At 40.7% G+C, this 25,822-nt stretch overlaps 2 protein-coding genes across 7 annotated transcripts in view; one reads left to right on the forward strand and one right to left on the reverse strand.

Annotated features, from left to right (window-relative positions):
• PIGN (phosphatidylinositol glycan anchor biosynthesis class N) overlaps nucleotides 1-4,853 on the reverse strand; it is a 109,706-nt gene extending 104,853 nt beyond the window's left edge. The window contains exon 1 of one of the 3 annotated variants that reach the window (XM_054190420.1): nucleotides 4,800-4,853. Coding sequence is in view for 1 of the 3 variants with exons in the window: in XM_054190419.1 (XP_054046394.1) it covers nucleotides 4,245-4,259 (15 nt within the window). In the remaining 2 variants the exon portion in view is untranslated. The other 2 variants (XM_054190423.1, XM_054190419.1) reach the window with 2 other exon arrangements.
• Nucleotides 4,854-5,054: 201 nt separating this feature from the next.
• The window catches only part of RELCH (RAB11 binding and LisH domain, coiled-coil and HEAT repeat containing), an 84,345-nt gene continuing 63,577 nt past the window's right edge, over nucleotides 5,055-25,822 (forward strand). For all 4 annotated transcript variants that reach the window (XM_054189870.1, XM_054189871.1, XM_054189872.1 and 1 more), the window contains exons 1-2: nucleotides 5,055-5,740; nucleotides 23,826-23,915. In XM_054189870.1, coding sequence (XP_054045845.1) covers nucleotides 5,245-5,740; nucleotides 23,826-23,915 — 586 coding nt within the window. In that variant the 5' untranslated portion in view covers nucleotides 5,055-5,244. The remainder of the gene's footprint in view (nucleotides 5,741-23,825; nucleotides 23,916-25,822) is intronic.

Consider the following 25,822-nt stretch of genomic DNA (forward strand, 5'->3'; position numbering starts at 1 on the left):
AAGCTGTTAGAGGCCCAGAAACCTGGAGAACACAGACAAGCAACAACTCTCCAGTTTTCCTATTACATCTTCCCCCCCACAAATGGAGAATCATTTGTAATTTCCTGATCTCTCTGCTGGCAAAAGAAGAGAGCAATGAACACTGGTAGGCAGAAGACTTCAAAGAGATGACAATTACTATTGAGACAGACACCAAATGCAGTTTCATGTCAAGAATATGAAGGCAAAGTCTACCTATCTCAGTATCTGCTCTCAGGGGGGACACAACAAGCTAGTTTTGAGATGACAGAAAAAGTCTATTATTCACTTCTGTGTAGCTGTTATTCACCTGTACCCTACCATCTGTAGAAACATGCTTATAATTAAAAGCATGTTTTTCAAAATACTTAAGAACAGCAAAGCAAATGTATTTTATCAGGTATTTTATACAAAAATGGCTGTCATGGGAGTACCAGTTAAGAGAACAAGAGGTCTTCAGGCACAAATACTGCAAGGAAAACGAAGCCAGCATAGCTGCAGAGCGCTGTTCTGTCCTTGTCTGCTCCTGCCCACTTATTCCCGTGACAAACTTCCTCCTTGGGCTGGCACAGCCATCTGTACAACTGTATAGTCAAGCAGACTGCAGAATTAATTCAACTGAAAATAACTTCAAGAAAAAAAAAAAAGGAAGGAAGTGTAAAGATAACTTTGCTGTAGTTTAGTTCCCCAGTCTAATTCCCAAAACAAACCTCTGTGCCGGCACCAGGACAGGACTTGCATCTCCTCCCAAACAACAGTGCTACATCAGCATGCTCAAAGCACCTCCTCAGACTCCTACTTTGTCCTCCAATGCCTGCGTTTCACACTAGTTGTATTCCTTTCATTAACACCACAGTTTATTGCATGACCTCCTCCACAGACAGTCTCAAATCTCTCTTATCCTATTTCCCCCTTGTATTGAACATGACTGAAGAACAGCAGGCTGTATAAGGAAAATATAAGGGGTTTTGCTTTTTTTTTTTTCAAAACTGTGTAAATACTAAATTGAAGAGGAATAAGGTGAAGCAGACAACCCTCAAAAGCACAGAGCAGCAGCCTGGAGTCAGCATAGTAACATCTCTGCGAGTTGCCCCATGCTTCTGCAGTGATAGGAATAGGTAAGACCTTTTCAACGTCAAGCTGTTATTGTCTTGACCTCCACAAAACTTCAATAAAAGACACCTTAAAAAATTCAGGACAACAGCTTTTCATTTGAATTTAGGACCTTTAGACCTCAGAACTCAAGAATGACTTTACTATGATCATTTTCATATGTCCCTTCAGTGCAGTGTTTCCCTCCCCCATCAACACTGTCCTTCAGGATGGTGAGGCATGGTCAGGCACACCATCTTAGACTGGTCTGTTACCCTTTACCACAGCTTGCTGTACAGCCAACATTTCCAGACAACACGCTCCATTTTCCAGACTAGGGTGAACAAAGCCCACGCAACTCAATACTCTAGTGTTTGTGGTGTCATAAAAGGTCATATCTTTTATTCCTAAATTATGTCTCCTCATTCAACTGTTAATAGCATTTCTTTTTCTCTATTCATTCCCACAAAAACACAATACACACATCATGAAGCTTGAACAAGTTTTCTAAAATACTTCTTAGGCCCTGAGTGTGTTTGCTCACTGTATTTTTGATTATAGGCTTCCAAATATCCACTGTTTACAGTAATGCTTCAAAACAACAGTTTGAGGTAGAAAAACACAGCCAAACTTTGATTCAAAGAGATTTTGGTGGTTTGTTTTGTTTAATTCAGGTCCTCATCTGACTTCATGGGACATCATCACATTTTCAGCGGGGCCGAAAATATTTCCAAGGGCCCCTTCACACTGCTGCACTACTTTTCCTTCCTTCAAATCACAACTTAACAAATACTTCCTAAATTCATTTTTTCTGGGTAAAGCTACATCTGTACTTAACACACAAGTAACTATTAACTACTGATATAAGCTGTTCTCGTTAAAAAACATGCCCTTAAAACTGGAAGGGAAAGACACAGTTTCAGAGAAACAGCAGTAGTCTTTAAGCATAAACAACCAAAATTATGAGTCTCAACATTTGCATTATTCAGCTCCCGCAGAATATCAAAATATTTTTGAGGTTAGGGAGTTTACAAAGAACTGAAATTCAATTTTTTTAAAGTCTGAAAATAAACATAAAAATCGTAACTTCTGTAAAGTTTCTTTTGAAAGGGGGTAAAAGTCTTAAACACACATAGACAAAGATTCTTTCAGGTAGCTCAGTTTTAGAAGAAGACTGAAGCAAGAGTTGTCAAGAACTCACAGATCTGCATTATTTTAAAGTAGAAATCAGATTTGCTGCAGATTTTCCTCCATTATTTTGTTTCCTGCACCTTGATTGGGACTCCAATCAGATGAAAAAAAGCTACGTAAGACTCACTAGAGCACATTAACTGATAAATTTCAAGTATTCGGCACATAAAAATTTATTTTTTAAAAATGAAGTTAGCCTTGTCTGTAGAAGCTGAAAGAGAAAAAAAACCCTTATAGCCCAACTTAAACTGTGCATTCACTGTGAGAGCAGTTGACACTGGACCAGAGTAGCACAGGAAGAAAGCATACTTTACACACACGACCCCAGACAGCATAGAGGGAACCCGAAACTGGTCATATGCTTAAGTTCATTAAACTTTGAAGCATTAGCTCAAGATTTAACACTCCTACCAAAATCAACATATTAAAACCAAAGACTGAATTTTTTCCTACTTATTTTCCATCTCGAGAACCATAAATTTTAAAGTTCATGAAAAAACTTGTATAGACTGAAAAAAATATTTATATGCCACACCTCCAAAAAACTCTGAAGATTTTTTTTCTATAAGCCCCTTGTATTTTGGCTACTCAGCTTAACACATTTTTAAATGTATCTCAGAAAGCTTGATTTCTAAGTATGCTGTTCTTCAGATATAGAACTCAAATCCTTTAAAAGTTAGACGGAAACACTAACTCCAGTAAGAGACAAAGCAGCTTGATGAACAATCTGCCTCTCTCAGAATGACCACCAAATAAATTTAAAAAATTAATTTGTAGCTGTCTGCCTCGAGTAGACCTATATAATGCTTTATTTCCAGAACTCTTGCATCTTCTTCTGTCTCGCACATCCTCCAAGGTACTATACTTCCCTTATCAGGTTTTCTTTTCAGGTCTCTCAAAACAATACCCCTTTGGTATATCACAAAAAACCTGTTTTTAAGCATGTTATAAAAAGCATAATTCTCTCTATATATTCTTCAGCTCTGGTATACACATTTCAGCATTAACCGTGTTCACTTTATCCTAGTTATCCATAAATTGTTTTAGAGCAACCGAGTGACATCTGCAAATAATTCAGTTAGTTTCATAAACCCAAACAAATCCCTTCTGAAGTACCGAAACAGAGGAATACTTTATTATTTTAGGTGAGGAAGGGGGAGGAAAGTTAGTCCTTACTGTGAAGCACACAGAAGTCGGCTGAAGCTAGTTTCTCAAATGAAAGGCAGAATTTAGGGTTTGAACTGCCTTTAAACATCTTCAAGTCACATGTAAACGCTGCTGATCGCCACTAGATGCTGCTACAAGACATCAGTAAGCTTTTCCCTCCATTTTAAGGGAAAAGGCAGAACACTACTTTCAACAAGTTCATACTGAACATGCTTTAACTCTCTAGGAAGGAAAGGAAAAAGCACAAGACATCTTTAAGGGTTTCTAATTCCACCGGAGCAGCAAAACAGTAAAATTACTTTGTTCTTATTTCTAATGTGGTCTGAGTAGAATTTTAAAGCATTTTCAATATACCACCATTTTACTTCATGCTACAACCAGTTCGTAGTCCATTACTTACTCTCTTTTCATGTATTGACAATGTAATACAGTTAAGTTAGTAAAAAAATTCAAAGTTTATTATAGGACAGAATGCAACATTGATTGCTCTATTTACAAAAATATATGCAAATTAAAAACAGAAGGAAAGCACCAGTCTCTTAGAGCATACTATCATGATATGAATGGAATAGTTAGCAGTCACACTACTGAATATTGCTTCTGGATCTCAGTATCACCGTAAAACATTACCACCATTTTATTAACAAGATTTCAGCCCCAGTTTTGCTCTCAGTAAAGCAAATAACTCCTAATGAATTAGCGTTACACAAACAGAGCTGCTATTTTTGTGAACGGGCCGTTAACTTCAAAGAACGTGAACAGAAACCAATGCTGACCTGGTTCTGCATCATTTCTACTGAGCTGAACTTCCTTCAGCAGCAAACACTACCTGGTGCTACACTCCGGCTTCAATTAGAGTTTCGTGCCAGGTTAACACACATGCTAACAGCTCGGCACCACCTTTTTAAGAGTCACAGCATCACGCTTCTAGACACACAACTTATCAGCACCCCTGCTCGTACCCTCCCCAATTTCAGGCCTATCAGGCACACCTGGCGCCGGAGGGTAGCTCGAGACCCATCGGGGGCGCGGTGCTCAGGCCTCCCAACCACCCGCCCGGCCCATGGGCCCTCACAGGGGGCCAGCTGACAGGTGCCTTGGGGCCAGGGCCTGGGCCCTGGGCCGGGCGCTGAAGCCCAGCCCCACACCACAGCAACGCCAGGCTGCCGACGCCAGGCCCCTAGGCCGGCCAAGGCTCTCCGGAGGGCGGGAGGCGCAGGCCGGCAACAACCCCCATACCAGGGACCCGGGAACCGACTCAGCCCCAGCAAGCCCTGCTCGCCCCCTCAGCCCCCGCGGGAAGCGCTCAGTGCGCACGCGCCAAGACTCACTCGTCTCCCCTGCCGGCAGCCGCAGCTTCCGCTTCCGCCGGGCCGTAACCGCTCCCCGGCCCCGCCCCCCACCCCGGCCCGGGCGTCGCGCGTAGAGCCCCGCCCATCGGGAGGGCACCTCCCCGCTCCCTCAGGCCCCGCCCCCGCCCGTTCTGCCGGCGCGGAGGGGGCGGGGCCCAAGGCCTGGGGGGCGGGGTCTGAGCGCCGGGTCGCGGTTGGCTGGGGGAGCTCTCGCGAGAGGTGGGATCTGGAAGCGGTAGCGCGGGCGGTGGGAGGTGGCTGGGGAGGAGGAGGCCGCGGGTGGGAGTCGGTGTTGCTGCTGTCGGCAGCGCCCGCGGCAGCGGAGGGGGCTGGCAGCCGCCCCGGCCTCGCCCGAGGTGGTGGTCCTGGCCGGGCTTTGCCAAGGTAGTGCCTTGGCAGCGGTCGCGCCGCGTCGGGCTGTAAGATGGCGGCGACGGGCGGGGGCACTAGCGTGAACCCCTTCCTCAGTGACTCCGAGGAGGACGAGCCCGAGGAATCTAGGCCCGGCGGCGGCAGCAGCAGCAGTAACGAGCCGGTCGGGCCGGCGTACCAGCAGCAGGAGCTGGCGGCAGCGGCGGGGAGCCCCGAGGAGCTGCCGGGTTTGCGTGCGGCGGCGCCGGGCGATGCCGGTGGCGGTGCGGGGGCGGGCGGCGGGGCCGGCGCGGCGGAGCCGCCGCGGGTGTCCATGGACGCGATAGCGGCGCAGCTTCTGCGGGACCAGTTCTTGCTGACGGCGCTGGAGCTGCACACGGAGCTGCTGGAGGGCGGCCGGGAGCTGCCCCGGCTCCGCGATTTCTTCTCCAACCCGGGCAACTTCGAGCGGCAGAGCGGCACGCCGCCGGCCGGCGGGGCCCTGGGCGGCCTGGGCGGCAGCGTGCTCGGGGGAGCAGGCGGCAGGGAGCCGGGGTCCGGGCAGCTCAGTAAGTGGCTCGGGGGAAGGGGAGGGGGTCGGGTCCGGGGGTGGGGGGGCTCTGGGGAGCAGTGGCAGCCGCTGCTGAGCGCACGGGGCTGGGCGGGGATGGCCGCCGGTGTGCCCGTGGCGGTACGGGTGGGTAGGGAAGCAGGGCGGACGGGGAAGGGCGTTTTGCATCGCTTCTTGTTGTCTGTAATCTCTGTGCGGGGCTGGGGGAGGCTGCAGGAGAGGGGCAGCCGGGGGCTGAGAGGGTGGGGTGCCAGGACCGGTGTTAGCCTGGTCCTGCTTGCGAGCTTTATCGAGCTTCAGCCTTCCTGCGAAGGTCACACGTGTGCCAAATGTCGAAGAAATGTGAGGGATGGACAACCTTAATTTTTAGCTGTCTTGTGGTTTCTTGTGCCTGCTGTCAAGAGATAAGTTGTATGCTGCTAGGAGAAAGGGTTCGGTGTTAAGCCATGGCTGATACATTTAAAGTCTAAAAATTGTTAAAAGTGGGGTATCAGGAGCCAGCATATCGTTTCTGCTGATGCATTGGAATGGCTAAGTCATCCAAGGATAGGTCTGAGTTTCACAGATCATGCACAACTAATACAATGTTTCCTATAATTAATGGTGGCATGTTTACGCAGTGCCTGCAGTCTTTGGCTAACCATTTTGGGATTTGGAGTTGGGGAGTGGTAAATATACTGGGTTGGTATAGCTTTTGGGAGGAAAAAGTGGTGCAGATGTTTGGAAAATCATCACATAGCCGGCGTTAAAAGCTTTTGAGTTTTAATAGTAGAGCAGATGGCTTAGAATAAAATTACTTGTGTGACTTATTAATGTTACTGTCAAGAAACGTAAAGTTCTGAAAAGAAGGTAGCTGGTGGAAGTGGTTTTGAGATAGAGAAGCTGCCCAGCCACCTGACTTTTGAGGATTTAATGAACACATGGGAAGGTATTGAGATGAAAGGAGTTGTGGTTAGTAGACAGTTGAAAGATTTATGTGTATGTGTATTCTAAGACACCTAAAGGCATTTTGTAAATAGTCCCATATTTTTGTTTGTTTTATAAAAAGTTTCTAATGTTGTAAATACATGCAGTCAGATTTAAAATTTGGAAATAACTAATAGTATCTAGATGGCTGGGACAATAGGAGACATCTAAACTTTCAACTTGTTATTGCTTTTCAGAAGCTTTTAAAAATGGTATGGATTTTTTTTTTCATGCTGTGTGGTTTATATTCTGGTTATCATGTTTATGAATACTTAGAGTATCAAACTTGATTTCGTCCAACTGAGAGTTTCACTGTGGTTTGCTTCGTGATAACACTGGTGAATGTTGGAAAAACCCCGTGCTTCAAGGCTTCCAACTGATGTAAATTTCTGTTTCATTAAAAGCGGCTTCCTTGGGAATTCCAGTCAATTCATCCAATTGATTAAACATTCTCTTGTCTTTGTTAACATGATATGTTGTTTCCAGTTATTGATAACGTACATACTACAGTAGAATTAGAAAAAGAACAGCCTGTGTAACTGCAGTGTTATGTACACAAAAAAGACTTCTTGCAATCCTAGACCAATGTACAGTCATGTGAGAACATCTTAATGATTATTGTGCTGACCTGCTGAATGATAGACGGCAATGGGACATCACTATTAAAAAAGGGGGGGGGGGAGAAAGGAGAGGAGAGGGGACCAAAACTTACTTTGGAGCAGTTTAGTAATACTAAGGTGTGCCAAAAATAAATACTACGCTAGACCTTAGGTTAAAGGTTAAGTGTTAAGTGTCTTGAAATCTGATATCTACAACAGGTTAGAGTGTGCTTTTTGGAGGATTTCTATGTCTCAACAATGATTCAAAAGGCAGTTCACACTGAGTGACACTGAAAGGTGAAAGATCCAGAACAATGAAAAAAATAATGTAGTTTTGTATAGCTGAAGTAGGGTTTTGAACTTATTGCCATCAGACTTTCTTGCAGTCTGGAGTCTAGCATTGAGCTAGCAATTTTGATCGTGCTGTTCACCCTAATTCTGCTTAATGTCAACAAGAGGTGGTAGTCTCATGCCTCTGAATTTGTGCCAATTTCCAAATGCTAAAAAATTGCAGAAGGCTCTGATGGGCAGAAAATTATATGGTCTTTGCAAGAGTTCTTTTCACTTCCCTCGTAAGCATCTGGTATTATTCGATTTAGGAGGACGACTAAGTCACGGGTCAGATCCAACAGTAACTCTGAATAGTTTCCTAAGTTGGTCAAAAGGTTTAGTTTTGTTGGGAGGTCCAGTCTGTTGTGCCCACCTTTGTGGATCCTCGCATGGAGACTTGCAAAGAATGCATGTGAGAGTAGTTGCATGTATCTTCTCTTGCTCTAATGTGCCAAAAAGTATTTGGGAATAAACCAGTAGTTTTCTTCATAGAAAATATTGATGTAGAAAGTAGTGGAGTTTGGCATGATTGTCATTTCAAGGTCACTTGAATTTTATGCTTCAGAGAAAAAAAATAATGTGGTCGGATTAAAAAGAAAAGTTCTTTATTTCTGTTGGTATCTGAAGTCAGAATTTGTTCTCAGCACTAGCTTTGCACCTGCTCCTCCCTGCCCCAAAGTTACATTAATTTCTATGGTTTTACATTGAGGTTTCTGACAATTTGAGTGTATGAAGAAAAAGTGAGACTGGCAATTCTTATTGAATGTGAAGTATGTTTGGAATGCTGCCTGAGGATTTCCATGGAGAAATGGAAAGCTTCGTACTGTGCGTTCGTATACTGAATGGGAGAGTTTCAGTGCAAGTATTCATTGGCACTTCTCAGGATCCTTTTAGACAAGCTAAAATATGAGTGCATGCTGGAATTTCTTTTGGTTTTTTCTTATCTTTCTCTCTATAGACTGCTATAAAGAGATTTTAATGAAGTGTCATAGGATTTAAACAACCAGCGTCACGTGGTCAGCTAGTGACTTAGAAGCTGTTTTGTCTTGGAACCGTGCTTCAGAACACTTGGTTACAAAAGCAAATGATAGTCAGATGACTAGGATTGCCGAGTTTTTTGCAAAAACACCCTTACATTTTCCAGCAACAGTAATGTTACAGCTGTGGAGATTGTTATATTATAATGAAATGTATGGAAATGTATATTGTGTCTAGCAACTTTGCTTTTGTAGTTTGAAGCAAATTCACTTTGTGAAGGAGTCAACACTGTTTCTTTAGATGCATAACACTTGTGTACAGTCATCCTTCACGTCCTGTATCGCTGTTAGATCCTCCCAAACCTCTATGACAGCTTCTTCCATTGTTTTTTTCGGTAGCAGTAGCTCCACATCTGATAGGCTGTTTTGATACCACTTTTCTAATGCTACTCATGTGAGTGGTATGGTTTGGAAGTCCCTCCTTCATACAGTATTCCAGACTTTTTACAAGGCTTTGGTTAGCACCTAGGTATTAAATTTAAATTTGTCCCCTTCCCTATCATCTTGCATAGGCAAGTACAGTACAAATTGAGACACTTGAAATTTAGAAATAAAACTGTGGCTTAAATGTCTCATCCATGTTCATGAACTTCAAATGTTTTCCCGTATATACATATGACCATAACTCAAGCTTGAGCACAGTGGGTGAAGAAACCTTTTTTTTTTTTAATGTGATTGATATGATGCTTTTTTGCCTTAAAATCTGCCATTTATTTTTTCTTTCTGGCTACAAAAGCTCAACATTCCCAAAATTTGAAATAGCTTTAATGAAAATCATAAAGAGGTGGTTTGAACACTTATGTTACATTTATGTTTTTCTGGAGATGATTTGTTTCTAGTTATTTCCTAAAGAAAGTTGTTTGCAATTTTCTGGAGACTTGATTCAAGTTATATTAAGCTAATCTGTGAGTACAAAAAAATGAAGTATTGCTGCTTCGTTGTAGGAAGCTCCTGGCTTTGTTTACAATTTGGGATTCTGTTTGTTTGTTTGTTTCAGATATTGTGAAGTATCTTTCTGTTTTTGTTTGTAGCATTTGAAATTCAGATGGGTCCTAGTGGAAAAAGTCACATGGGAAGAGCGTATTGATTATGCTTTTGTGAGAAAGGGGTGTCTTAGTAACAGGTCTCAGTCCTGAGTTACAGACATTGTGACTATGTGCAGGCCTTTGTCATGGTCAGTGTTTCACCAGATTTTTGTTTTGTATGAATACATAGCAGAACAGGGCTACCTCAAAACAGTTCATTATATCTCAGCTTAAATGGCAGTCTAAATAAGATAGGAAACTGGGAAGAAGACAAATCACTTCTGTTATTCTAATAACTAGTTTTTTGTTTGTTAGGTGTTTTGTTTTTGTCAGCTCAAGTCTTTTGTTTGTTACTTTACGAGAATAAGCAAAAATATATAGTCTTGCTGGTTTACCTCTCCAGATGCCGTGAGGCGGAATGATGACTTGTGGGTGAGGCAGTGGTTTTACTACCTGATTTGGGAAAGGTGCTCCCCTTAGTAAGAAAAGGGTGGAAAGGTGCAGATAAATAGGTAATCAAAGCCACTGGTATCAGCGAATGGGAGAGAATTAATGTTGTCTCTTTAAAAGAAGTAGAGGAAACAGTTGAAAGAGTACGAGGTTTGTATGTAATGCTGAAGGAAAGGGGAGCTGAGTTCCCTGCAGACCTGCCAGTAAACGGTAACGCCTTGATGAAACCTGAGAGGTTTCATAGTGCTCTGATGTTGGCTTTATTGATAAAGAAGCCAGCAGAACTTTTTCCAATTGTGACTGCTTTAAACCCCCCTCCATTTTAATGACACTTGTATTTCTGAAAAGTTTTCAGTGAGATGCGCTTCATAGCTTAAGAGCTTCTTAGTTTAAGACTTCTGCAACTGTCGGAGTTGTCAAATGAGCGAAACCAGGTCTGCTGGAAGCTGTGTCTGATGGATGAGTGGATAGTTTAAGCTTTGGCTGAGATCTGTGTTGGGGTGATTTGGGGTGTAATGGTAGATAGTTCAGAAGACAGGTTAGTCTCTATAACTGTATTACTACACAAAGAAATAACGAGATAAGATAGCATGAGGTAAACATGATGTTGATGGGCAAAGGAGGACAGACTAGTAGCCACTAGTACTAGGCAGGTATATATCAAGTTGTCACTGAGTAGCAAGTGTACCATATGTCCACATTATATTTTACCTTATAGTAACTTATTTGCATGTTCTTGTTCTCTTAGGATGTTTACTGATACGCTATAGGGAATTTAGCTGCTTTAGTCCTAATCTTCTGTTCTGTTCCTGTGCCAGAGTTGCTGTTACTTTTTTATGTTGTGGAAGGCGGAAGTGAACCTCTCTGTATAGGCACTGTTGCTAGTTCAGTTATGTGTGAGTCTAACCATGCCTTAGTTGAAAGCTTCAGCAAAGCGAGCAGGCTTTGTGCTGAAGTAGCACATGTTTCCTTCTGACAGTTTTGCTGTTAGGGAAAGGAGATATTTTTTTTTTTTTTTTTCCTCCTGGGAGGTTGGGGAGAGAAGAAGGGAAACAGCAATAAGATTAGCTAGAGGTTTGCATTTCGGAACCAACCACTGAAAGGTTCTTTAAGCTCCCCTATACATAATTTCAATTCCATGTAAGTTATATTGACTTTCCTATAACTAAGTTATATTGACTTTCCTATAACTTTTCTTCCTCTGAGGATTACCTTTTTTTTGATTGAAGATATGACTCGTAAATTCTGTTCAGCTGAGAGAGCGCTTGCAGGAAATTTTATACTAGAGTCATTACCTGATATAAAAAGATTTGCCTTGTATTTGCAAGCAGGACATGATCAAGTATTGATATGAACTGTGTTGGTTTTCTGGTGTATTGTAAAGATGCAGGTTTGAGAAAATGAGTTGAATTATCCTCTAGCATAGACTGAAACTTTTGAGTGATTCAGTAAAGGTTGTAGGCCTTGTATTTTTATTTATGATGAATGTGCCTGAGACTTGACACAAAGTATGTTGAGTTTGTTGGATGAGCAGTTAAAAAAAATCTGTACGGACTTTTTTTTTTTTAAGACAGATGAAGCTGAAAAAGCCCTTGAGAAATACTGAACTCCTTCCCCGGTGCACCATAGGGGAGAGGCAATTTACTTCCTCCCTTCCTGCAATATAATGCTGCATGATGGTGATGCAAGCGATTACTTTGCTGTTGAATTGAAGGAAATACTGTTACGTAAAAACTCACAGAATAAGAATTTCTTATTTATATAACAAGTACTTTTTCATTTCGGTTTGATGTCGGAGGGGAGAGAGAGCTATCAGATGTTTTGTCATTTGACAAAACTATTGGAGTAAGAGAAATAATGGCAAAAATAACAGAATCACAGCATGCTTGAGGTAGGAAGGGATCTTTGGAGGTCATCTGGTCCCATCCCCCTGCTCAAGCAGGGACAGCTGCATCCAGTTGCCCAGGAACATGTCTAGATGGCTTTGAAATATCTCCAAGGATGGAGACTCGACCGCCCCTCTGGGCAACCTGTGCCAGTGCTCAGTCACCATCAGAGTAGAAAAAGTATTTCTTGATGTTCGGAGGGAACCTCCTGTGTTGCAGTTTGTGCCCACTGCCTCTCGGCCTGTCACTGGGCGCCACTAAGAGGAGCCTGGCTCCATCCTCTTTGCACCCTCCCTTCAGGTATTTATATACATTGATGAGGTCCCCCCGAGCCTGCCCCTAGGGTTTTAATTATTTTTTTAATATCTTTTTTTTATTCTTTATAGAATCCATTTGGACACGTTGTTAAAACTTTACTTGAAAATTTACTACTGCCCTGAGATAAATGTAGAAATCGAGGAAAGGGGAACGTACTAGATTTGAAGTATGAAGAAAACTGAGACAATACGATGCTTGAGAATTACGATGGATATTATTTGTACACTTTAAATAGTCCCTTGGCAAAGACAGTCATGTAAGGACTATATTGATATAATTTTGCTTGATGTCAGAGAGTATAACAGAAAACCGGGTTACTGCAGAGAATGGCAAAATCCTTGTAATGCAAGGTAATTGATACACTTTGGGAAATGCAGTGCTGCAAGATGGAGCATATGGAGTTAATTTGATGCTGTTGATGCTTTCTGATTCCTGCAGAAGCCACCTGGGGTCTTGAGCCGGAAGAAGTACCTCCGTGCCATGCTTCTCCCTTAGCTTTTTTGGTTTTGGGAAGCTCTGGTAGCTCATGCACACTGCAGCACATATGTAGGGAGCCAGGCTGAGTTTGATGCTTTCCCCAAGGTCATATGCCCCTCGACCTCAGTGTTCACTGCAGCAACATTCAAGTGGCTTTGTGCAGGGCTGACTTAATTCTTTCAGACTTAACTAATTTGGATGCTGCCTGAGATTGTCTATGCAGTAACTGTCCCCCTCTGAAGCAGTGTTTGTTACTGGTATGGCTCTATATGAGATCAGCTCAGGTGAATCTGTATCTATATCTTAACCTAGTTCAGTTACTTGTAAGTATATTATTTCTGTGCTAGGTTACAAGATCTGTCTATTTTCTACTTTTAATTTCATCCTTCTTACAAGCTTCTGCTATGTTCCTGTCATGGTAGCGAGGGTTATATCTTTCTACTGCAACGTATCTGCAAAGTAGATGTTTTACATGCCTGGTGATCGGTGATAGGTTTGTTTTCTCCAAGAAGCTTTAGGGTTTTTACCCTCATATACTTTATATGAATTTTCATCGCTTGTTAGTAATATGAAGTAGGTAAATGTATTGATCATCTGTTTTTAATCTGTTTTGGGTTGCCCATCATGGACTAGTATTATCTGATGATCCTGAATGCCTGTTCAAGGTAATTTGTAAGCGGATTGCTCTGACAGCTTGAAAGTTAACTTTATTCTAGTAGCTTTACTTAACTTAGTTTCCTTTTCATTTGATGATGGTCTGAAAACTTCAGAACGTACCAACTTTGAAAATTCAGCAGGTCTCATTGAGTAAGAACATATGGAAGACAGCAAACGAGGCACTTGCAGTTGCAAAGCGAGGTTGATAGGTGCTTGCAATTTAGTGCCTGATGCAATGAGTTACTTTAAGGCTCTTAGTTCCATCTCAGAGTCACCATAGTGATGTGGAATGTGTTGATCTGGTAAAATTTACTCTGCAAGTTCAAGTTGGTTAAAAAAATTGATACTATGTCTGAGTCTACCATAAAGGGTTTTATGCTAGATCAGGTATCTGCTGCCATGAATCAAGTTTGCTTTGCTGGTTTGATCAGCATTGGTAAGCTTGGAACAAGTTGAAACATATCAGAAGTTTTAAATGCAGCAGCCATTTAAGACTTCTCAAAGTAATATTGCTCCACAGTTGTCCTATGAAATTTGGTAAGGCTTAAAGAAATTTGCAGTCTCACTTATGGGGAATTAAATAGTTTAATTCATTTATTCATGTGTATTGTACAGCACATTGCACAATATATCTATTTCAGTTGCTACATAATGCAGCCACAAACACAAAGTATGAATTGATGATCACTTCTTGAAGTGTTAATGATGTCTGATTCTTTAATTTAATGTAGAAAGGACTCCATTGAAGCTCTTCAGGTTTTTATATTATTCCACATCCTCTGTAAATGCTATCTCTTGCCAGCTGGTTTATTCACATAGGCATATGTGCAGTTCAGTACTATTATGGGGCTTAAGCATGTGCAAGTGAATACGAGAGGAAGTCTGTTCTTTCTCCCAGATTGTCTCTGTCCCCAGTTTCCTTGGCTTCTGCTGATTAGTGCCTGGGATACTGTGCAGGAGAGCTGAAAATGCAAGTTATTCAAGGACATGCTTTTTCAGAGCAGTATCTCTAGAAGAGAGCAGGCCATCTCTTACGTGGCCGTAAGGGCTAGTTTACTCTAGGTCTTGAATATTTAAGGTAGGTAAAATACCTAGTCTGCTGACTTCTTTACCACCAACAGAAACAGATTTAAAATATATATTTATACAGTTGCATTTCCTTAGGACTGAACTTCAGCAGTTCTTTTATTGTACCTGTAGCACAGAGAAAAAAGGCAAAGTGGCAGACCACTTTGTTTCTAAGGAAACTTCGCAATCAGAACCTGTTATCAGAATACTTGCTGGTTTCCCTACGTGTCTTTGAACTTAAAAATTAGGTTGGATGTCCTAAAGGTAAAGATGAGCTGTACGCTATACAACATGCTGTACTGTTGTCCTTTACAGATGTATATGAAGTTTTTTTCCAACCTTTCATTTGCAGACCCCTTAAAAAGTTTCAGTTTTGATCTTCTTATTACGTAATTTTCTTTTGAATGGAAAATCTTCTGTCAGAGGTTCCTCCATGCGAAAAGGGTTCTATGTGTATACTGGGAGAAAGGAGAGCTTAACTCAGGACAACTCATCAGGAAAAACTTCTGTATATTGTCTGAAGTTACATGGAACTATATCCTTCGTTATCTTAAAGCTTGCCTTAGTAATAGTCCATGGATTGTAGGCTGAAAAACATTGCAGTAGGGGGCTTTTTTAGCTTCTCACTTTTTGTACATCTGAAAAAGCATTTTAGAATTAGAAAAGTTTGAATTTGAATTCTCTCATGTACAGCTGCAGTTACATGATTTCCTGACATTTAGAATGCCCAACTACTTTTGTTGAAGGTAGTTCATACCATTTGGAATCTAATTTACTGCCGTATATTAAGGTGTAGCATGTCTGTCGGTTGAATTATCATGGGTTTTTTAATTCATAAGAAAATTAAACCTTAGCAATTCCCTATTTTAATAATTTTGTTCTACAAACCAAAATTTCAATGATCAGTTCAAGAATGAAGTACAACTTATTTCTACAACTGCAGAGAATTGCATCCTGGAATTGCTTTTTTACTTTTCCTTTTTTTAGAAATAGCCATCAAGATGATGGTGCTAAGGAGTAGTTATTGATGGCCTCAGTCATTCACTTATGTAACTTTCAATGTCTGTTCTTATTCAGGAGAAGCTAAAAGGCATTAACCTGAGATGGTTTGTAAGTAGAGTTGTACCTGAGACTGAACCGAGAGGCCTTGTTAAGGTTTCTCCCTGGTGAAATCCTGTGTAGTGAAACTTTAATTTAGTGAAGAGAGTGTGTTATTATCAAGTAAAATTAATTCCGGTGGATCAAGTTGCTTGTGCAAGACTTCTAACACCAATGTTAAGGCATTTTAGCTTTCTCTGAAGTAAAAAAAAAAAAAAAGTCCACGTTTCTGGAAGCAGAGCCTCTGGAGTTCTTCCTGGATATATATTCAGAATTCTCTATATAAATCTTTTGTTGAATCCAGTAGCATGAACAACGTTCCACAGCAGGTTTTTCAAAGCCTGTGGTATGTTGTGTGTTCCTGTTTGGTAAGGCCATAGTAAATGACAAGTAGAACTATATTAAACAATCGGGTAGAATGTCTTCAAAGAGTGGGTTTTGGTGTTGTTCTTTTTAATGCAAAGTAGTGTTTTTTTCTTTCTTCTCCAAATAGTGGTGTGTCAGGGTGGATTCCCGAAGTGCCTGGATGATGGTTCTGTAATAGCATGATAAGCATAAGTTATTAGCCAGACTAATGGATTTTGGACTTTTACTATCTCAAAAAAAAGTTGTATCTTCATATGCTATGTGTGAGCTGTCTGCCTGCAGCTGTTTCTTCCTACCTCTAACCAATTCATTCATGGTTTAAATGATAAAAAAGCCACTGCCTGGCTTAAAGTGGAAATAATTTTCTATATGGAATATCCGGTGGAAAGCTGCTCTGGTCTTGATTGGGAAGGATTTCACTTTGCACTGCATCTTGGTCCATATGGATGCTAGTCAAATTTCTAGTAGCCTGATCAGTTTAAAGTGTGGTTAGCCAGCTATTTTGCTCATCAGTTTAAAATACAGCAACAGTCTTGTTTCAGGGTTACAGATATTTTTCAGTACAAGTGAACACTTGGTTAGAGATGCAAAGTGGATTTATCTTGTACAAGCACAGTATCATTATTACTTCTTGAATTTCAAGGAAAAAGATGGAGTTCTTGGTCTTCACATGCTGCGTTTAGTTAATTGTTATTACATGATGATATGATTTCCTGTGATCTTAGAAAAAATCTGACAACTTAATGGCTGCTTTACCAGCTGGTAATTTTAAAAATCAATTTAGATGTTTGCAAAGTACATTCAAATAGCTTCTAAAAGATTTGTTTAACTTTTTGCTTTTTTTTCTTGAGCCTTTCTATCAAGAAGTAGTATCACTTGGTTTGTCTATATTTTTAGCTGACTTAGTGTCATGCTCATGTAAAGATTATTTCATAATGTATTTTTGTAGAAGACTGCAACTTATTTCTGCTTAATGTATTGTGAAACTATGGCTAATATGATCCGTCTTGGTGTCCCTTTAGGTAAGATGGTAAAAATAAACTTTTTTTACCATCAGATTTCCTCCTTATAGTTACACTAAACTTTCAGTGAAAGACCTGAATATGCCTAGGGAACAGAAGCTGTCAGCAGAAATGTGCATGTCATACAGGTGACAGTTCTGGGAATAAGAAAGGAATTCAAATTCCTTTCCTCTGGAATGAAGCAATATTTGAAAAGATTGTGTAAAGTAATAAGCAAAACGTGGTGATGAACTTGTTTTTTAACTTCACAAATGAAATTGAAGCCATTGTGTTTTTCAACAAATGGATTGAAAAACTTTGTAGGTTTGAGTATCAAATATGAATTTTAGCTTTCTGATTTTGTTGATCCTTTTCCAGTAGTAGAGGTAAGAGACAAGAACTGTACACAGGCTCACCTTTAATATTCCAGTCCATCTCCTAGCACTTCACCAGTATGAGCTATGAAAAGCCTAAGCCTATTTCACTTGTTTTCTGTGCACCTGTGGCACTCTCCTGTTCCATATTGCAGTGATACCCTTACTGGAGTTGTTTATTACCTCCTTGTCAAAACTGTTCTTGTTATGTTGCTTTACCATTTCTGAAACATTAAACTGACAGCACTTATTTTTTCACTATTGGCTAGGAAAGCTTTTAGCAAAAAGGAATTGCTGGTTAGAAACAGAAGTGTTTTAATTCAGAATACTGGAGAAAGAAATATAAAATCCATGCACAGAAGACTGCTGGTAAGAATGTGCGTATCATGACAGCAAAATGGCTTCCCACTGCTGTGTCACATCAGGGTTTTTTCTAGAAAAGAAACAGGATTCGGACAAAGTGTACTCCTTTTCAGTGGTTTCCCCCTTCAAGATTGTGCTTTGATTATTCTTTGTCAAATAACTTAAACCTAAGATTTCTATTATTAAGAAAGTGAATATACATTGTTTTCCTAAAAAAAAAAATTTTTTTTTTGTTTTCCCCTTTCAGTTCAGAAAGTAGTTCTCTTTTCTGAATGCTTTAGTTGAAATACTTCCATTCAGTGTACCGGAGTACAACTGTTTGTACCTGAGAAAAATGGTGATGTTTCACATTCCTCAGGTGAGTGACGTGGCTGAGCACAGCCCTTCCCTTGCTGATTCCTCTCCTTCAAACAGCCCTGCTGGTTTTTCTGGTGAATGAGGCTGTTGCATTGTCAGCAGGGAGGTACTGGTTTCACCCCCTGATCTGTTGCTAAGCAGGTACATCCTTTACAGAAGCATAAAATTTGAGGTTGTAAGACGTTATTCGTAATTTTCTGGATGATGGCATTAGTTTTAGGAGATGAACCTCCAATGATGACTGCCTGTGAAGACAGGGCTAAGGAGTGAGACAACAGATATGGTTACCCCATGGTGACATTTTAGGTAGGTGAAGCGATGGGGCAGGCCTGCCACTGTTCAGCTTCGGGCAGCCTTCAGCACGGCCCTGCCAGGCAGCACATGTGTGCCGTGACTCTGGTGTTGATGATACATCTGGCGGGCTTCCCAGCCCTTGCCTTCCTGGGCGATATTTTCGGTTAACTGTCTCATTTGGCTTTCTCTTCTCACCTTGTTTCCTCAGGTGATCCCATGGCTGATACCTGAGTAGGCTCTATCAGGAATCCCTCTTTGCTGTTTAAACTCGCTGTCAAAGTTCTTGTGTGCAACTTAGCTGTGTTCCTTGAGAAGCTTCAATATGTTGTACAATGCTCTAAAATTCACCTCGCCTTGTTCCAGTTGGGGAAGCTCCAGGTCAATAGTGCTGCTCTGGCGTTTGATAGAAGTAGCAGGTCCCTTGGCTGCCCACTCTCCCTCCCCTCAGCCTTGGCTCCACTGCAGCTGTGCCTCGGGGCAGAGACTGCGGTATAGCCAAAGCAGGCAAGGGCCATGCAGCAGTACAAGCTTTGCAGTATGACTGCAAGGAGGTGGAGCTGCTGCTTGGACCTCACCCAGCCTGGCTGTGCTGGAAGCCTGTCTTTCCAGGTGGGTAGCAGAAACAAGTAGCCATACCAGCACTGAAGGCAGAGGGGACAGGTCCCGCATCGCTTCCTCTCCTCCTACTTGAAACACCTGCTTCAATGGGAGCCGTGGCAGTGCAACGGGGTCTGTGACTGGGCTTTCCCTGTAGCTGGGACTTGGCAGAGTATAACCTTAGAACTGGTGATTCATTGATGCCTGTGGAGCCAGTTTGGCCAGGATATGTCTCATCTGAAGTGCTTCAGCACTGGTGGCCTCTTACCTTAACAGCAGGAACCACTTCCACATATTTTAAAAGTAGTATCCTATAGCCAAGTAGTGGTAGAAGTCTTGTTATATTATTCAAGCTAACCATTTAGTTTGAGTTGCATTATGGAAGCTATAATCTCCTAACTTGATTGAGTTCTGCGATATGTGTCATCTAATGGGACACTGAATTGAGAAGATACTGTTCAGCCTAAGTGCGTATACAGTTGTCTCTGTTACTGTTTCATTTCCTTCATCATTTATTTGGATATCTGTACACAGTTCTCTGTGTAGATTCAGGTTCCATCAAAGCGATATATAAAGATGGTTTCCATTTTAAAACTTACCTTCACATTGAACAGTGTGGACATAATAACTTCCAGCACCCAAATTGGCTTGGTTGAGTAATGACAGCATGCTTGAGAGATGGTGATAATTGGGGCAGGTACTTTTGTGTTAGGGAGGAGGATCAGCATTACTGGGAAAGAATGGTAGCAGGAAACAGACCGTGAGGCTGATGCTCCTTAGCACATCTTAGTTTGGTTTAATCCGTCATAATCCAGATATTTGATTTGATATTTGATCTTACCCAATAAAAGCCTTTCCTGTAGGATGTGTCAAGCCAGCCTTGAATACACTGATTGCACAGAGTGAGTAGGAAGTCCAAGGCAAATGGACTTGATGTTGACAGCCATATTGTAGGCAGAACCTCTGTGTAGGTGAATTCTGCTCTTAATGCTGTATGTGTGAGTGGGCACTGCTCCAAGAGAGTCCTCTGCTGTGCCTTCGTTTGCTGTCTTCCACCTGGAGTAGGAAATAATCAGCCCACAGCTCTTAATGCAGGCCCAGGCTGCAGAAGGGTTGATGCAGCTTCCTGCAAAGAGGTGGGGAGTGGCTGCCTGGGCAGCGCTCACTGTCGAGCATTTAGAGTCTGAACTACTTCAGCTGTTCCCTATTCTGTGAGAAAAGGCGGATCATCTGGAGTCATCCTCCTGTGCTGGCATACATGTTGTCTGTCTATCAAATCTTTGAGCTGTTACTGCTGTGTCAGCACCTCCTGTAAATACGCGGTAGATTTATTCCAAAACTGAAATAAAGCCTCTGGCCTACTGAGGGTGGGGTAGCTGGACCTAATTGCCGGTTAAATAAAAATATGTAACAGTTCAAGAAGGACAAGTATAAGGTCTTATACCTGTGAAAACATAATCCAGGAGTGCAGCACAGGCTGGGATGTACCCAGCCGGGGGGCAGCTCTGTGGAAAGGCACACTGAGGATCCTGGTGGACAACAAGCTCAACGTGTACTGCTGCGGCAAAGCAAGCCAACAAGTTGCTGGGTTGCATCTACAAGAACATTACCATCAGAGATAAAGAAGTCATTATCCCGCTCTACTCAGTCCTGTGTTCAGTTTTGGTCCCTGTTATGCAAAAAAGATGTGGGCAGGCTGGAGAGGGTCCAGAGAAGGGTTGCAAAGGTGATCAAAGGACTGGGAAGCCTGCCCTATGAGGAAAGGCTGAGAGAGAATGGGGTTTGTTCCGCCTTGAGAAAAGAAGGCTTAGGGGAGACCTTGTCACTATGTTCCACTATTTAAAGGGTGGCTACGAAGAAGATGAAGACTCCCTTTTTACAAGGAGTCATACGGAAATGACGAGAGGTAATGGGTACAAGTTACTCCAGGGGAGATTCTGATTGGACACAAGAGGACAATTTTTCACAATGAGAACAATCAGCCATTGGAATAATCTCCCCAGGGAAGTGGTGGATTCCCCACTGGACACTTCTAAGATTCATGTGGACAGGGTGCTGAGTCTTGTCTAGACCGTGCTTGTGCCAAGAAAGGTTGGACCACATGATCCTTGAGGTCCCTTCCAACCTGGTATTCTATGATTTGTGTCTCTTTATAATGCCAACCTGTATGTAAAGAGAGTGTCAGATGTTTGCTGTTATCATGAACACTGCAATGATAAGGAGAAGCCTAAACGGTGAACATACAAGTTTCAACCCTACAAATTGCTGCTGTGCATGTAGATGTGGTGCTTAAGCCAGTTTCTGAGTGTTAAAATCATAAAACCCCTTGGGTTTATTTAGTTTCTGTAAGGACCTTTAAGGTTGTAAAACTAACTGATAGTCACTGGTTGGGAATTGTGAACTGTTGGGTTTACCGCTGCTGGTATGATCTTAAATGGCTTCCATTGCGTACATCCCGATATAAACTGATTACTCCATGCTTTTTTCTAGACAGATGGTTTTTTTGAGGAAGTTTCTGTCTGTTTCTGCAAATAAGTTTGTGGTTTATGGCTGGATTTGTTTTAACAGTTGTGGTGGGAGAGCCTTTACCTCTAAAGCATGACGCCAGTCATATGAAAAACGTTTTGTTGCTTAAGGCTTTGAATGGTTCAGTAATTATGATGTGGGTGACTTTACCTGAAAATTTGAGCATTGTTTCACTGATGTTACCTACTTCATAAGGGAAATAGAAAATTGAGCTGTGAACGTGGCAAGACTGCAAGAGGAAACACAGTTGTATTTCTGCTTTTGCCGTAGCAATGCTATATATGAGACTGGGTTGCTTTTCTTAAACATCAGCTTTTCATTGAGATCTCTCTTTGAATGTTGTCTGCTTCTTTAACTCGAGTCTTTAATTTGATTTCAAAAAATGATCTTAAATGAATAAAATGAAATAAATTGGAGCAGTACTTACTGAACAAGGTGTTACATGTTTTGAAAAATCAGCTCTGAAGACTTTCATGCTTTGCATGCAAAATCAGTGTTTACTTTTGAACTTAACCACTTTAACTGTGGTTCCCCATATGTAAGATCTGGTTCATTTTCACAGAGGTCCATTTTGCAAAGACATTGTAAAAAGAAGGGTTTGTACTATGCTGCTAAGCACTATAGAACAGCCTAGAGAGAATTATTAAATCAGATTAGTGTCTGGGAAAAAAATGCAGTAGATAAGACCAGGACCTGCAAACGAACAGTGAGTTTTGAATGCTGAAATAAAACTAAATACTGAATAAACACTCATTGAGGAGCAACAGTCTGTTTCATTGCCTGGATGACAAAGCATAGTCATGGCAAAAAAAAATTGTGGTTAAATAAAAACTGTGTGCTATCATATACTTTATGTCCATAAAACAGACAATTTAGGGTTACCAGGAACTTTAGTTTTGGTACTGCGTACGTTGGCTAGAATTGGCAAATTTGGTATTCTCTATAGCTTTTCAAGTGAGTGTAGATGCTTTAATCAGTCTCAATCCAGATATATCAGTCTAGTGCTGGCCTGTATGAAGAGAGGGTCTCGCATGACCTTAAGGGACAATTTAGGCTCGAACATATAAAAAAGGAACTCATTAATAGATTCTCGGGTTGTTTGTTGGTATGGTTTTTTGGGTTTTTTTGACACAATGCAGAATTGGGAGGGGGGATTTAAATATTTTCTTTAATGTTAGTCATGACAGAATTTGACTGGCAAGTGATGAAATTGCTTCTGTTTCTACTGACAGTTATGGGGTTTTTTGGCAGCCTTATGGAATTTGTTCTTTGTTCATGTGACAACAGCTCTAATTAAAATTATTTCTGAAGTAATGCATAGACATTAATTTCAAAAGGAGGGGAAAGATACTAAGTTACTTCATATAATTTCTGCATGTTCAATTGTGTTAGGAACGTGTTCTATTTATTTTGGGTTCTGTCACCGAGTAATTTCTTTGCATGTTTTTCTAATAAAAGATGAACAGTGTTTCAATATACTTGAAATTATCAAAATTGCTTTTTGTTTGATTCTACTCCACGCTTCCCTCCACCCCCCCACCCCAGATTGTCAAGGTCAGATCAAAACCTCATAACCTTATGCTGTTTACTGAATTTCTTGATTTTTTTTTTTTAATTCTTATTAGCAATTTAATTGTAGAGTGTGAATATTATAGCTGCAAGAGCATGAACTGTACTTGCTTTGCTTTAATTTTGCTAGGTAGTGCATTCCTTAGTAAATGTTGTATTAAGTGGGTATGTACTGAAGTTAATGATTAGATCAGGAGATATGTAGAAAAGTATTTGGTCATCTTAACAGACCTTAAAAATACTAAAAAAGGGAAAAGGAAGTAGCATATTTGAGGCAGTTACAGGTTTCTGTAAAATCTAAACTGCTTGAAACTTGTTACAGAACAGTTCTTATCTGTTTGGTTTCTTGTGCGTGCTCACCTGCATGTCCAAGCACAGGTTCCTGGCCCGTATGGAAAAGGGCAAGCACTACGCTGCAGTGCTCCTCACCTGCTGTGGGCAGGGTAGAAATGCAGCCTTTTATGGGGGAGGGGTGAATTTCTTACAGTGTTGGTTCACTGAACTTGCTGTAAAGCTATATTTTCTTCAAATTTACTGACATACTCTTTATCCAGAGACAGACTTTTAGAAAATGCAGTAAAATTTCAGCCTTGCAGAACACATACTTAGCTTTTGATTTATAGTTTCTGAAATGAGACAATGTTTTGATTTTTCTCTATCAAAAGCCAGTCAACTCTTCAGAATTGTTTCTGATTACTTTTTTTTTTTTTTCTCCTCCCCTTAAGATCGTGCTGGAAGCATCAGTACTCTTGATTCCTTAGATTTTGCAAGATACTCTGATGATGGCAACAGGGAAACAGACGAAAGAGTAGCAGGTAAGGGGTTTTTTTGTATGATTCAGGAATTGCAGAATGCTAACTTTACCATTTGACTTGTTGTTTCTAGCTACAGTATATTTAAATGAACATTCCTGAAGACGTCAAGACTTCAGTCTGGTGGTTTAACTAGTCATTTGATGATATAATCATGTTTCAGACACTTCTACTGTAATTACTGTAAATTTTCATGCAGGTGTATTTCTGTATGGTTCCAGATGTCACCAGGGAAGAAACAAGCAGTATACTTGAAAATTATGCCAGTTTTTGACAACAGAACAATATCTTAATATTGTCTACTGACTCCTGTTTATCTGCAAAATGCTAGAACATTCTGTGTAGTAGTCTGTGGGCTACTACATGGGTGATAGCTTTCTGATAGGAAGATCTGTAGCAAGTCATCTCTTAAATATAGGTTAGGTGTAGATCGAACGAGCATTACCAAATGCAAAGAGTAAACATGGGATTTTCTCAGTTCCATAAATATTCTTTGCTACAAATCTTAATTGTAGTGCTTTTCTTCTCTCCCATTTGATTTCTTGATTGTGTAAGATCGCTTCGAAGAAGTGACAGGGGGTGTTTGGCTCTTGCAGTTGGTCTGAACTTAGGAGCCTGTGTTTAATTTCAGGATTTCTGATTATCTTGCCAGAGGCAGAGACTGCTTTTCTCTTACATTTGAAATTTTTTAAATAATCTCTAATCCAGGCTTTTTTCTAAGGTCAGATATTAAGTTTTTCAGAGCCTCTATAGAGAAACCGATAAAAGCTCTCTAGAAACTGCTGCAGAACTCTCTTTCCTTCTTGTCAGTTAATACTGTTTGATATCATGAGCACGTGAAGGTTGTCCATGCTGTGACCTTTGTTCATGTAGTTTAGCTGTATGAAATCTGAAATGATGCAAGCTGCTGTGTCTCTGCTCTGAACAACCACACTTCATCATAGCAGAAATGCTGTCATGTTCTTAAGCAAATAAAAGGCTGGTGAAACATAGTTCTATAGAGGATCTTGATTCTGGAATTTCCTCTCTGTCAGTCTGAAATGGCAACCAGTATTGACCCAGAGAGAAGAAACAAAAGTATTAGGAAAAATCTCGTTTTTCTTACCTGGCCAGTGTTTCTGTGGTAAAGGACTGGATTAAATTCATGAACATGTAACAGATTCAGGTGTTTTGATGCTCTGGTGTGAAACTATAGGTACTTACTGTTACTTCATTATATGGAAACTCACAAATTATTATTACTACCTAACTACTTTCTTTTTCAATACGTCGTCAGTTTCAAGAAGGGAGAAGTTGTAAATACACGACTAATCTTCTAAACAAGGTGTGTTTAAGGAACCCAGTTATTTCTGAATTTTGTCCTGGAATACAAGAAAGAAACAAGAAAATTCCGAGTACTTTAATTTTTTCATCATCTTTGTAGATTTCTCCTGTTCCTAGGCAATATTTCTTGGCATAGTATTATTGAGAGAGCTAGTTTGATCTTTGCTTGGAGCTGTCTTTAGTAACTGAATTGGATTAGAGATGCTTATAGAAAGTAAAGATCAGTCAGAATTGACATCCAGTAGAACAGTTAATCTTCTGACTGAACATTAATGACAAAATATTGATTGCTTCCAGTATGAAATTAATATATCCTAAATGAGTACATCCTAAAATACATAGAGGTTTTTGAAGATTACAGTATATTAATTGACCACTGTCATATGTAATAACAAGCAAATTATATGGCAGGATATTTACATTACATTTCTGTGTTTCTTTAGAGAGGTTTTTTCTATAAATTGTTAAAAGGTGACTTGAAGAAAGCAAGATATGATACTATTTCTGGATATTTGCAAAGACTTGAAGTTTTCCAAAATATCCTATTTCTACTTAAAATTCTGGTTTAATTATAATTGCTTAAAATC

The sequence above is a fragment of the Rissa tridactyla genome, chromosome 2 (assembly GCF_028500815.1).
Source record: "Rissa tridactyla isolate bRisTri1 chromosome 2, bRisTri1.patW.cur.20221130, whole genome shotgun sequence".
In the NCBI taxonomy this organism is placed as follows: domain Eukaryota; kingdom Metazoa; phylum Chordata; class Aves; order Charadriiformes; family Laridae; genus Rissa; species Rissa tridactyla.